Raw genomic sequence first — 13,905 nt, forward strand, 5'->3', positions numbered from 1 at the left:
CAAAAAAATATTCCTCTTTCAGCAGTAGCACCCAAAATTAGCGCGTGTCTATCAAAAATATGTGAATATTATTATTTGCTTTACTTAAAGACATGATTTAGGCTGTATTTGTAAAGGACTGCTACTTTTCATTAATAACCCATCTTCTGACACATTTCCCCACAAAATCTTAGCCTAAGCTCTAGGTATTTGTACAAGCATAGAGATTTTAAACTTAGTTTGTTGAGATTAGGGCTTATGATTGAAATACACTGCTCAAAAAAATAAAGGGAACACTCAAATAACACATCCTAGATCTGAATGAAAGAAATATTCTCATTGAATACTTTGCTCTGTACAAAGTTCCATTTGCACAACAGCAGGTGAAATTGATTGTCAATCAGTGTTGCTTCCTAAGTGGACAGTTTGATTTCACAGAAGTTTGATGTACATGGAGTTATATTGTGTTGTTTAAGTGTTCCCTTTATTTTTTTGAGCAGTATATTTCATAATCACTTAAGTAAACCAGGTAATGTGATTTCAGATTCCCCCCCCAAAAAAACTCGTGAAATTTCACTAAAACAGTCTTGAGACAAAGTAAGTGAGGAAACAATATTGTGTTCTAAGTTTCAGCAAGAAAGTCAAAAGATCCAGAAAATAACCGTGAAGTATTTCATCCTCTGGGGGAGAAGCCTAACTTTGTCGCATATCAGGTTTTGGTTACCTTCTCAGCGCTGGCAAAAGACGCTCAGTGCGCATGCGTGTCTCAAGCTCTTTAAATACCCCGAGTCATCTGCCACAACAAAACATTCCTCCGTCAGCCAATTTACGACTGTAGCGTAAAGGCCCCTGCATATGCAGGCGCTATACATTTACTTTTAAATTTTAGGCATGGAGCCCAGTGTTACAATTTAGAGCCTTCCCGAAATAGAAAAAGTAGAACACGGTCAAGTCAGGGAACGGACAGGAGGGGGGGGGAAACACAAAAACAAAACAAAACAAAGATGGCTGTGTAGCCAGAGAGACAAGTCCCAACAGAACTCTCTCTCCAGCTGTAGAGCTGTGCGTGGTCGTGGTCCAGTGGACAGACAGGCAAATCGAGAGCCAGCCGGTACCGGAGCAGCGGGCAGGGACGCGGGGGAGAGCAGCCGAACAGGGCCGCTGGCAGGGCACGTCGTTACCTGCTGTCGTTGCGAATAACGGACAGCTGAGTGAGGCCGAGTTGTTTTTGTTCTGCCTGGGCTCAGGAAAAAGGACTGCTAGCCTCGCTGTAAGTCATCTAAACTAGTCAAAATTTGATTTCCTTAATAGCTACTATAACATTTGGCTCATGTTCTCGTTATTTCTTAAGAATTGGCTTGTTAAAATCAACCTTCCTGTGTGCAGAGCTGTGTTCACAGTGAGCTTGCTTCTGACGTGTTAGCCTAGCTCACGTTAGCTCGACAGGTTGTTAGCTAACCCGAGCTAACGTCCTAATATTTTTCGGGCTCAGCCTGGTTCGGGCAGGTACATAACAGGCATTTTTCCAGGCAGCCATCGCAATGTCTTCGCTGGAAGAAAGAGACGTGGGCGTTGCGGTCGCTCCTAGCTCCTCCTCGGCCGGCCTGGGGGTCGGGGCCGTGGGGGCAGCGGTGGAGGCTGTCGCCGGGATCGCGGCCATGCAGGAGGATGTCGGTATACGGCGAGAGGGGCCCGAGCCTGACCAGGACGAGCCACCCAAAAAGAGGTTGAAAATACCCGGAGGAGAGTCAGGGAAGCTGGAGGAGAGACTGTACTCAGTGCTGTGCTGCACCGTGTGCCTAGACTTGCCCAAGGCGTCTGTGTATCAGGTAAAGGTGGTGCCAATCACAACCAAAGCCCTAATACTCCTTAATTAACTCGCTGTCAGGCATAAATAAATCTGCTGGAAAAATCACAATAGAAGCTCCCCTCTGTGTCCCAAACCTAACAGTCAACTTGTTGAATGTGTGGGCCCATTTCTGTTATTTTTGCTGATACCTGATCTAACAGTCTGAAAAAGTGTCAGTACAGCAAATTTCAGCCATGTGGAGGACAGACACGCCTGTGGTCAACACCAGTTTATAATGTAGGATGAATTTTTCTCTGTTCATCCTCAGGAAATACAACAGCCCCATCCCACTTATTACATCTTGGCCTCATTAACTTTCTTCTTCTTCTTGGATTTATTGGCAGTTGGCAACAAACCATTAACTTTCTATCTCCCTTTTAGCCCATTAATAACCTCCAACCTTTGTAGAGACCAAATTTCAGACACTTCTGATTTTAGTCAACCTTACAACTGCAAAATCACAGTGTAGTACAGCCTTTCTTGTTTAATTTGCACACGAGTCATTAACACTGTAAAACATCCATATTTTATATTAAATACTATGCATGATTTCTTAGTTTTTGTTAAATCATCCCACAAAAATGTCCATCTTGACAAATCCTCACCTTTGTTTAATGTCTTTTAAATTGTAGTCTTAAACTGCAACTTTCTAAAAGTATGCAATGACATTAGTGCAGATTCTGATAAAGTTTTAAATATCCAAAAATAACCTGGATTAAGATGCGTTTTTACCCCTGTGTCTAGTATGCACTGACAGGGTTTCTTATAGCCAGTAATGATTCTTGTGTTCTCTTTATTAGCAGTTTAAAATCATTTCTGCACTTTTTCTTAATAAAAATGATGTACATGTAGTTGTACTTGTTGCTTATTGTTTTAAACTAGCATACAGTCATAATATGAATGCTTATAGCTCTTGATCTGAGTCTTTGAAAATGTAGCCTTGTATTTATATCTGACAGTAAAATGCTGCAAGTACCTGACCTGCATGTTACTAGTGATGCAAGATATTCCAGCAAAATGTTAAAAGATCCAAAATAATAGCCTGTATAAAATAGGTTTGTGTCATCTTACCCAAACATGTAATGCATTTTCATATCTAAATATGTATTGATGTTTATTTACAAAGGCCATACTTCTATAATTATAATTAATTTTATTTATAATGTACTTTTTAAAACCTCAAAGTGCCAAACAATGGGAACAACAAAAACATAAGAACAACTATATATATCTGTTTCCTCCTTCCTAAAATATATAAAATAAAATAGATAATTTAAAATTAAACTAGACTATAACAAACTACTTTAACTATTGCAAAAAATGTCCCGCCTGAGTCTTAGATGTTTTTATTTTTTATTTTTTGGCATCCACTCTGTATACCTGGCAGTGTCTTTTAATCTTTATTAACCCGTCCTGTCTTTTTGTCAGTGTACCAATGGACACCTGATGTGTGCTGGCTGTTTTATTCACCTCTTGGCCGATTCTCGTCTCAAGGAGGAACAGGCCACGTGTCCCAACTGCAGGTAAACCCGCTTCACTGTTTTCACACCAGGTTTCGCAGAAATGCCAGGAGAAAAACATCAAAGCTTCAAAGTCCGTAGATTTTCATTTGATTCTTGTCATAAAACAATGCAGGCCAATATAACTAAAATACCAGCTGACTCTTTCTTAGGGTATTTTTTGCTAAATGAGTACTTTTAGTAAAAAGTTCACATAAATAAACATATGCAGGAAACAGATAGTGATCTGTTTAGTCTGTTCATACAGCAGGTATAGATTTGCTTTACGCTCCCTCATAGTTTTCACATCTTGCTCCAAAGACCTCCTTACATTTTGTTTTTCTGTGACTGATTCAGTTCATCATCTGACCTTTTTGCCATTTTCAGCCTTCAGAGTTTTTGTCGTTTTGTATCTGACATTTTTGAGTCTAAGAAGAAGCAGGAAATTTTATCCTGATATCAACGCATACCTTTTCTTTAGATGTTGTGTACCTGCTTTAACAGCCAACAATTTTAAAGGATTTTCTATATTAATTAACCCATCATCTACTGTAAAAGAAAAAGTAGTTATATGATTCTTTCACATCTACCAGCAGGTGGTCAATATTAGGGATTTGTGGTTTAATCCTGGTTATAATTTTATGAGTCAGCTGCCCCACATTATGATTAGAACCATATTTAGTAATGCATGGTTTTCAGAAAATGACATACAATGAAAAATTATAACATTTTTGCATTTTTATGATTATTTTTCTTCTTAACATGCCAAAACACTTCAGCACCAAGAGGAAGCAGTAATAAGCAACAGTTGATTACATGGCTTGTAGGTTGGGACAAGATTGTAAGAAGAATTTGGTATAAACTGAAAGTGTGAATTAACTCAGAGCCTCTGCAGTCCAGTGTTAAAAAAAGAAATACATTTGACAAACTTCATTAAATTGCATATGCAGCTTTACGATCCAGTTTATATGCAAGTGTTAATAAACGTCTGGATAATTTTGTCAAACATACTAAAGACAAAAGGTTTTATTTTTTGGGAAAATCTTAGGGGGAAAAAAAAGATCTGAAGCTTATCAATAGCCAAGAAACCATTTTCTTGATCATCACCAGCATATTTTTCGTAGACATTTCTGACTTACCGTGTGCACAGAAGTGAAGATAACTTGATTGTGTGCTGTGCTGTACGTCTTGAAGTAAGAATCTGCCTTAGCAGATCTTTTCCTATTCCCAGTGAGCTACCGCCTCTGCAATGTCCACAAACTTGTATTAGCATATTGTCGATTCCACAAATATTATTTATGCCTCTGCGCTGACGTATGAATCATTGTTTTTCTGTGTCCATGTAGGTGTGAGATAAGCAAGAACCTGTGCTGTAGGAACCTGGCGGTGGAGAAGGCTGTCAGCGAGCTGCCGACAGAATGTACCTTTTGCCTAAAGCAGTTTCCCCGCTCCAGCCTGGAGAGACACCAGAAGGAGGAGTGCCAAGACAGGTTCACAACTCCATTCAATTAGACATTAAAAATAACACATGGGAAAAATTAATAACTTTTGTCACAATTAGTTTTTTCTACAAATTATCCTAATTTATGAACAGCCAGAAATGTTAAATGCTCTTAATCTTCCAGAGGATAATAGGATTGCCTGTATTAATGTGCTGAATAACAGGATGTTGAGAAATATTAACAGTTCCACTTTATTAATATGGTCATTAATGCTTTGCTTTAACTTTTATTTACTCAAGAGAAGTTGAGGCTGTGTAGTTATCTGTTATGATAAATATGTCTGCTGTCAAGTGGAAGTTTGAAGAGTAGTTATTTCAGCTGATAAAATGAAAAAAACAAGCAGAAGCAGAGCTGACTCTGGTTTTTCTGGTTCGCAGTAGTGTGTGAAACTCTCTCACAGACTAGTTTTTCCCCAGTTTGTTTCTTATATTGAGTCACGAATCTCAGCTGAGTGCCTTAGTTCAGTTTTTGGTCCAATGGGCCTTACAAAGCTCCGCCCACAACCGACCCACCTCTCACAAACAAAGCCTCGCGGCGCGTTGTTTCTATGTAAACATGACTTGATTAGTGCATCATTTCTACCGGATTTTCACAATATATCAGCTACTACAATGGACAGAGAAACTAACAAGTTCATGTCATCATCTGGGAGGAGGTTACTGGTTTCTCAGTCACAAGCTGGTTGCAAACCTGAGGCCAGCAGGTGTCAGTCAGTTATGGTAGATCTGAACTTTGGTTTGATGACGTCAATATGAGAAGCTACAGACTGATGGGAGGAACCAAAGAGCTCTGTAAAGGTAACGGCAAATCTTCTGAAGTTGGGATATAATTAATTTAATTTCACATAATTATCACAGTAGAAGCCATTTGTTGTGTATGAAATATATTTGTTCTATTTGATGTTTGTTGTGAATGACATAAACTCACAAACGAACGAGGTAATTAGTCCAACGTTTAGAAACTACAGCGGCTGTAATGCGCCACAGCAAAGGGAAACAAAGGTAAAATAACCTGAACAGGTGATCAACTCAAAACCACTCCTACCTTTTTACTCTCTCTCTCTCTTTGTAGTTTAAGCACACCTGTTACCGTGACAACCGCCTGCACCCCGCAAGCCGAGCAAAGATTACGTTAAAAACATAACATTCAGTCCGTTACGATATCAAGTTTCCAGGCTTGATATTTATTTCTCGATTATTAATCAGCGCTTCCCTGAACACAGCGATGGTTGATTGACTAGCTGTACTTGGTGCTAACGTGGCTAACACGAGTAACAATTTAGTCCAAAGCCTTTTCTGCTAAAATAAAATCTTTAGTGTATGTCAGATACAGTACACGTTGCATATTGATCTGTTTAGCTAACGTAACACTGTGTAGCAGACAGGCTTCAAGGTGTAGAAGTTGTATCAGTTCTGCCATTGTGCTGTACTTAGCTAACGGGAAGCTAAGTGTGTTTGTGAGACGGCCACGCACGTGACCACGTAAGAATGGGCATCAGCCAATGAAAAGCGGCCCCAGTGGTAAGGTCCATGTAAATCGTTTTGTTGTGCATATGTAAAAGCTCATTGAACTCTGGTGTGGCCCAAAGACACAAACTCGGTGGGACCTGTGAACATGGGTACAAGCAAATCAAACAGAGGAAGTGATTCATCTTCTATATATGATTTATGGGCTTTTATCGGATCTGAAAATGTCTCATTTGGTGTCTCTGTAACCACAGCAGCACGCCTTGTTCTCTCCCCCTTCATTGCCCAATTGAACCGAGACCTGTAGACTATTCTGGTGTGAAAACACCCCTATTTGATTGTCTTGGGATAGTTTATTTACACCATAAAAACCTAATTCAGTAATTAATTATGAAACAAGCAACAATAAAAACAGCATTTTATCAAAATCTTCAAGCTTATTGATCAATACCCAGCTATTGTGAATCAAAGGCAACTCTAAACATGTGGAGTTTTAGCTTTGATTTAAAGGAACTCAGTGTTTCAGCTGTTTTGCTGTTTTCTGGAAGTTTGTTCCAGATTAGTGGAGTATAGAAACTGAGTGCTGCTTGTCTGATGTGAACATTAGTTACAAAAGAAAGCAATATAGAAGCAAATTGTAAGGAGACAAATTGTGTTTCATGGCATCCAATGCTGACTGTTTCCTTCAAAAAAAATCCTTTGGGCCTGATATATAAATCACTTTTTTTAATGAGTCAATATTTATTTCTCTTCCTGTTAAATCACTGTGCTCCGTGATAAAAGTGGCGATAAAAATGTCTGAATTTGTGCTGCAACTTTGATGTAAAAATGAAGCTCTTATAATTCCCTTCATTACATACGATAATAAGACAACACGCATAGCCAATTTAGACAGGATCATATGAAGAAAAAGTCAGTTCTTTCAAAGATACAAAAACATAAGTGACCATTTCTTACTGCAAAGTACGATTGTGTATTTGTGCTGACAGCCAGCGAATCGCAGCGTCTCTGAGTTAAGATGGAAAGAGATGGCGGAGACTCCAAGGAGATGAACTGCTGAAGTGATTACAGAGCACGCATTAGTCACAGGTGATTCTCAGGCTCGTCTGAAATCCTGCGAGGTTGTTTCCATGGCGAAAGATGACCCTGCCTTGACGAGGGCTGCGTCTGCGGGCGTTGTTATGACAGCAGCCGCGGCAGACTCCAGGTGGTTTCCAGTCGGGTCAGACAGAAAATGTGGCCGGCCTCCTGCCAGGATGCAGCGTTCAGGATGTTATTGTCAGAAATACAGTCGACAGGTTTTTTGGACCCTCAGCTCCATATTTAAGTTGCTGTAATTATAACCACAGATTGCACGTATTTTTCTCCTGGCTCCGGTTGGATTGCGTAAGACAAAAGTTTTCCGTGAAAGCCGAGAATTATACAAGGGTGACTTCAATTAGCTCTGCCTCACTGCAGAGACTAAATAGCACCTTTCAAATTATTAATACCTCGTTTTAGCTTTAGAGAAGAACAGGTATTTATTAAAATTCACCTTTTATCCATGGCGTAATTGATATGAATTTATGGCTTTTTCCCTTGGAGGTTGTGCTCTTATCCCAGCACTGCATTCATTTGTTGCAGTTCACTTCCTGGGTTAATTAGTACCTTTCATACCATTAACTTCCAATCAGTGCAAGCGACCCATAGTCATCACATAGCAAACGATCTAATTTATATGAAGGAGCATCTGTGTTTTATTTTTATGTTTTTTTGCTACATTAACTGCTTCTGCATGTCATGTTTCCAGGGTGACGCAGTGCAAGTACAAGAGAATCGGTTGCCCCTGGCAAGGCCCGTTTCACGAGCTGCCGGCGCACGAGAGCGAGTGCTCTCACCCGACCAAGACTGGTACAGAGTTGATGGGAATACTGGGGGAGATGGACCAGAACCACCGCCGAGACATGCAGCTGTACAACAGCATCTTCAGCCTGCTGTGCTACGAGAAGATCGGCTTTACAGGTACAGAATGCTGGTCGCAATTTTGGATCTGGTCGCTTTACACCTTCCAGCTCCTTCGCCTCGTTCTGATTCGTCCTCGTCGTTTCAGAGGTGCAGTTCAGACCGTATCGCACTGACGACTTCATCACTCGCCTGTACTACGAAACTCCACGTTTCACTGTTCTCAACCAGACGTGGGTGCTGAAGGCCCGAGTCAACGACTCCGAGCGCAATCCCAATCTGTCCTGCAAGCGTACGCTCTCCTTCCAGCTCATCCTCAAGAGCAAGGTACGCCCTCTTCTCTCTGTGTCTGCTTTTTCCTTCTACATGACTTCACTGCAGAGGTTTGAGGGATCAATTCAATTAGTCAAAATATTTTAACCAGAAGGAAACGTACTCAACAATAAGTGCTCTGGTCAATGATGGAAATCTGCTACTGAAATCTGAGTTTTTCTCTCAATAAATGCATCGAGACAGAAAACCTCCATCAATGCATTTTCTGTGATGCATTTTGTTTAGCATTGGTAAAAGAAAATCAGATAAAAGGTTGACGAGCAAATGCTTTGATGTATAAATCTTAGAGTTTCTGTCAGATTGAAAACTGTTGCCCTCTGTGAACTACAATCCTTAAAAAGATCATTTGAGATCAACCAAAGTGGGAATGATAAGATAGTAAGCAACTCTAGCATATTGTTTGGGCTTCAGAATTTACTCAAATCAAAGTTTCTACAGTCTGGAAAAGTCTAGAGTTTGATTTTGGTATTTTCCAGGCCTGCATAAGAAAGGAAAGAAGTCTTAAAGTTGTTTATCTTCCCATTGTGTCCCAGCTCATTGTCCAGACCGACAGATGAAAAATAGCCATTCTGACACATTTACAGAAATATTAATCCATATGCATTGTCCCTGACAGTTTTAATTCCTCTCTTCCTTTCTTTCCTTCCCTATTTTAAACTGAAGGCAAAGTAGTGAAAGCTTTGCAAAGTTTAGTGTGGCGAAAGAAAGTGTGGAGGAGATGTACAATATGCATCAATATGTGCAATATCCAGCTGTGCAAGACTGATTGGATGCAGCATGTAGTGAGCTATTTATGTTGTAAGTGCCATGAATTCAGACTCTGCATACCGGTGACGTATTTGGCCATTTGTGTGGACGTTCCCTGCTCTCCATGCCCACGCTGCTTAAAGATTTTAGCGCTGAATTGCATGAAGAGTGGTGAGCACAATGATGAAAAGTTAAAATCAACATCGGGTCAACTGCAACAGTTGTTGTGCTGCAATGTTCATCAATAATACTGCTTTTGTTTTCCTGATCATGTCCTGTAGGACAAGCAAAATTTTAACGTCCTACAACCAAAGTTTATTCATTTATTTGTTTGATTAATTTCACTCTGGGTCTAATAAAGTATTTTTGGGAAATAAAATAGAAATCAGTGTGATGGACCGTTGTTTTGCATTGTAACAGTTGGTAGCCAGTTTTACACAAGCTGGGATGTGAACTTCATGGTTTTAGAAAAAAAACAGGAAAATGCTGAAAAACAGAAACAACAAACTTGGGGGAAGGGCGGGAAAGGAGGAGGTGAGTCGGTTTATTCATCTAATTTAAGAAGCGGTGGAATCTCCCCGGAGATCGCGCTCACTTGTTTCACACTCCTCGCCGTGTCGGCCACCCGAGACCTGGAGACAAGTACCGGCTCGCTCCCTCGCTGCCTCTTCCAGCAGGGAAACGCGGAGAGATTCATTCTCAGAGCTGCTTAGTGTGGGTGTGTCCCCACAGCCGTCTTTCTGCTTCATTAGACACACAAGGCACTGAGAAATGGCCTCAGCTTCTCCACGAGCCTTGAAATGGCTCCGCTCCTGAGGGAGGGAATCATAACGATGCTTCCCGAGCGAGAGCAACGCTTCATGGTTTGGTGTTCAAAGAAAAAAGTTCAAAAAGTTAAGACTCGTTGATGATTTTCAGAATTACCCCTGGCTTTCCGAGGAAATCTGCTCTTTAGATCAAGTGTTGTGTTATTTTCCCCTTTTCCAGAGAAACAAAATATTTGAAACTTGGATTTAACCAGAAAGCTTCATGACAGCAGCGCATTAATCATCTGCAGTATGTGGCTGCCTAATTAAACTGGACATCCCCAGATTAAGCAGCTGACCTAACTCACAGATATTAGCCAAATGAGTTTAGCAGCAGTAAACAATGCAGCTCATCAGTTTAGATGCTAGCCACAGATTTCAGTTTGCTCATGTTAACGGAGCACCTCAGGATAAGTTTTATACTTTAGTTAATTTGCTAATTAGTAAGCAGATAATTGTGCAACATATGGTCATGAAATTAGTCTATTTCTAATGTCTGTAGGGCTTCAGTCAAAACTTTGTCTTTAAAATGGCTGAGGTGAAAGAAATACACACCATGAAGAACATGGGATGCAGAGGATTTTATATATATATACAGTATATATCTATAGCTATAGATATAAATATAGATAGATGTATATGTAAAAATGTAATACATCTTCAGCTTCTTTCCTCGAACGAGGCGTCCTGTTTCAGACCGCCCAGTTTTTAAGACTTTACTACAAAATTCACTCTTTATAAACATTACATACTCTATTAAGTCAATAAAATTTCTAGAAAACATAAATATCATTTACATATTTACATTTAACTTGAACAACTCCAGTTCAAAACCAAGCAGTAAACTAAAACCCAGTCCAGTCCGTCTCCCTCCAGTCAGACTGATTGAATGACCAGTTCCTTGTTGGCGCCGCCATGGCAACGCATGACCAGGTGACCTCAAAGAGTGATTAGAAATCCATCTTCACGAATGTATTTTCACCCCTTGGACTTTTTCACAAACTTCTATGACATGATAGATGAAAACACATTAGCACATTTTTTGACTTTTTAAAAAAAATTTTATATATATATATGTATATATATATATATATATATATGTATATATATATATATATATATACATATATATATATGTATATATATAATATGTTGTTTCTAAACAGTTTACGTATAGAGGTTAGCTTGACTTCAGTCACCCTGGAGTCAATAACTTGGTGACATTTGGCTACAATTGAAGCTGCATATAAAGCACAATATCCCTAATTTATTGTTATTGCAAATAGAGCTGTAACGATTAATCAGATTAGTTGTGATTAATCAATTATTAAAATAATCGTTAGCTAATTTAGGAATTAATTACTCGCTAAGAGTTTCTAGACTCAAAAAAGACCATTTGGTTTTTAAAGCAACATATTCAGAGCTACAATTAAGCCAAAACTGTACAATTTTTTTTTTCCCCATTTAAGATAAAAACACCTTTGTCTGTAAACATGTTTAGCCAAAACCCAAGTAGTGTAGTTTTAGCTTCATCTGGTTCAGATTTACTAAAGGAATGTTATGGTGTTGCATTTTACGCAATAAAATGTTTACTTATTTAAAAAAAAAAAAAGTCAAGTTATTTGTTTACTTGCATCTTTTAGTGTATTTCCAAGGCTTAAGTGGTTAAATAAAAAAACTGTAGAATGTGTCAGAATAAATGGTTGATTAATTTATTACTAAAATAATCATTAGTTTCAGCCCTAACTGCAGTATAAATGAACACAGAAAGTCAAAAATATGCTTGTACTGCAGTGAATATGATAGAATTGTAGAGCAACCCAACATTCAGACTCTTTATTGCAATTAAAATATTTGCTGATGTTAAAAACGGAAGAAAATATTTTAGGAGAGCATTTTGATGTTTTGGTTAACTCATTAGTGCTATAAATTTTAGATTTCACTTTTCTTTTTTTGTGCACTCAGGTGAACTCTGCCCTGGAGTGCTCCTTCCTGCTGCTGAAAGGGCCGTACGACGACGTGCGGATCAAGCCGGTCATCTACCACCACTCCTTCAGCAACGACACCAACGAGACCGAATACGTCCCTCTGCCCATCTCCGACTCGGTGGAGTGCAACAAACTGCTGGCCGCCAAAAACATCAACCTGCGCCTGTTCATTTTCCAAGTCCAAAAATAAAGACCTCTAGAGGGGGAAGGCGAGGAGGAGGAGGAGTGATGGAACGGATGAAGGAGGAGTGCGTTGATTGAAGGCCAGCGTCAAAGAGAAGACGTGATGATTAAAGAGAGACACCACTGAACCATTGATACCTCTTAACACACACACACACATGCGCTAATCACAACACGCATAATAATGCTGTTTTTACAAGATGGTGAGCTGGCTTTCTCCAGAAAGCTGCGAGTTGCTGTGAAGACGAGACTGGAGGGATGAAACCTGGGGAATTGGAGGATAGAAGCGGCGGTGGTGGGTGTGTGGTACCTGTGGTACGTGACCGACGATTCGCTTTGGACGCCCACAGAGGAAGGCGTGCACGTGCGTGCGTGCGTGTGTGTGCGCGCCTTGTTGATTGTTTGCGAACAAAAAGAAAAGAAAAAAGAAACAACCAAGATGAAGCGACGATCCACAGCGTGCGTCCAGATATCTCTGCTGGCATGTGGACGCGTCCCAAAGACGGGCGATGATGTGAAAATAGAGTGACTGACTCTGCTCAGCTGTTATTTGGAGGTGTGAATGAGGGCGGAAGGGGGCAGATGTGTGTTTTATCTCCCCGCCTCCCTCTGCACACCAGGTTTTTTTTCTCCCTTTCAACACCTTCCCTGTCGTTTTTGCATCCGCTAAGCGACTCCAGCGCTCCACCGCCACCACCCCTTCCTTCCACCCTTCAAGGGGAGAGACGGCCGCGCAGCATTTTAGTTCCTTCTTATTCCTCCTGCGGTTGGTTACACTAACAGCCTCTTCTGTTCTCTTAACCCTGAATATTTAAGAATCTGTGATTTTTTTTTTTTCCTTTTTCTTTTTGGTTGAATGTTGAGTTTGTGAATGGATGAATGAATGTGTGTGTGTGTGTCAACAGATCACAGCTGTGACATTGTGCAGGACGGAACCAGTCAGGCTGGACCACAACCAAAACATTCAGGGGCTTCACTGTGTCACTTGCTTTCTGGTAACTAAACAGGCTGTGTGTTTATATTTATTTCAGCTGTTTTACATGAAGCATTTTCCTTTCTTTTTTTTTTTAAATGCTTTCTTAGCAGTTACTTTTTTAAAAGCTGTTTTCCATTTTGTTTTTAACACCTTTGAGGAAATCAAAGCTAGTTGAATCGCTCCTTAGATAACAAATTTTTATCTAATTATGTTAATCTTGCATTTTTGTGATGTGTGTTTTTTTTTCCTCCTAAATTTAATATGGTTTTTACCACAAAGTAACTGAACCACAGAAGAAGAGTTTTGATGAAGCAGTGTGTATGGGTGCGGTGGGATGGTTCCAGAGGCGTTTGACCTGACTACAGACACATCTTGGTGTTAGACAGACTTGAACGAAGCGAGATGATGTTACTCATGTAGATTCTACTGTAAAAGCAGGCAGATCTCTCTCCTCCCGACCTCTGCTTCCTGTATTTCTGTGTTTTTGATGCTTCGTCTCTATGCCGGTGGACTCACTCATCTCACTTTGGCTGTACATGTGCCTTTTATTAAAGATGATGGAACCTGCACGGCTGTCTCCGCCTGTGTGTGTGTGTGTGAGTCGGCTCGAATGTTGGACAAAAATAGGCTCGACTC

At 40.1% G+C, this 13,905-nt stretch overlaps 1 protein-coding gene across 3 annotated transcripts; it reads left to right on the plus strand.

Annotated features, from left to right (window-relative positions):
* Window positions 1-763: 763 nt before the first annotated feature.
* zftraf1 (zinc finger TRAF-type containing 1) lies at window positions 764-13,838 on the plus strand. Of its 3 annotated transcripts, none has more exons than XM_028036012.1 (7): window positions 764-1,249; window positions 1,486-1,808; window positions 3,257-3,351; window positions 4,674-4,817; window positions 8,085-8,296; window positions 8,385-8,563; window positions 12,088-13,838. In XM_028036012.1, the coding sequence occupies exons 2-7, from the start codon at window positions 1,521-1,523 to the stop codon at window positions 12,298-12,300; spliced, it is 1,131 nt and encodes a 376-aa protein (XP_027891813.1). In that variant the 5' UTR covers window positions 764-1,249; window positions 1,486-1,520; the 3' UTR covers window positions 12,301-13,838. The 3 variants fall into 3 exon arrangements, with proteins under 3 accessions (XP_027891813.1, XP_027891811.1, XP_027891814.1); XM_028036010.1 differs by having other exon boundaries at window positions 1,509-1,808; XM_028036013.1 differs by having other exon boundaries at window positions 1,513-1,808.
* Window positions 13,839-13,905: the final 67 nt, after the last annotated feature.

This window comes from Xiphophorus couchianus, chromosome 13 (assembly GCF_001444195.1).
Source record: "Xiphophorus couchianus chromosome 13, X_couchianus-1.0, whole genome shotgun sequence".
Taxonomy (NCBI): domain Eukaryota; kingdom Metazoa; phylum Chordata; class Actinopteri; order Cyprinodontiformes; family Poeciliidae; genus Xiphophorus; species Xiphophorus couchianus.

What these genes read in the sequence shown, in the direction of transcription:
- zftraf1 (XM_028036012.1), top strand. Translation starts at nt 1,521, where the DNA reads ATGTCTTCGCTGGAAGAAAGAGACGTGGGCGTTGCGGTCGCTCCTAGC. An exon ending in AAGGAGGAGTGCCAAGACAG is followed by an intron (nt 4,818 to 8,084) that starts GTTCACAACTCC and finishes TCATGTTTCCAG; the next exon opens with GGTGACGCAGTGCAAGTACA. An exon ending in AGCTCATCCTCAAGAGCAAG is followed by an intron (nt 8,564 to 12,087) that starts GTACGCCCTCTT and finishes TTGTGCACTCAG; the next exon opens with GTGAACTCTGCCCTGGAGTG.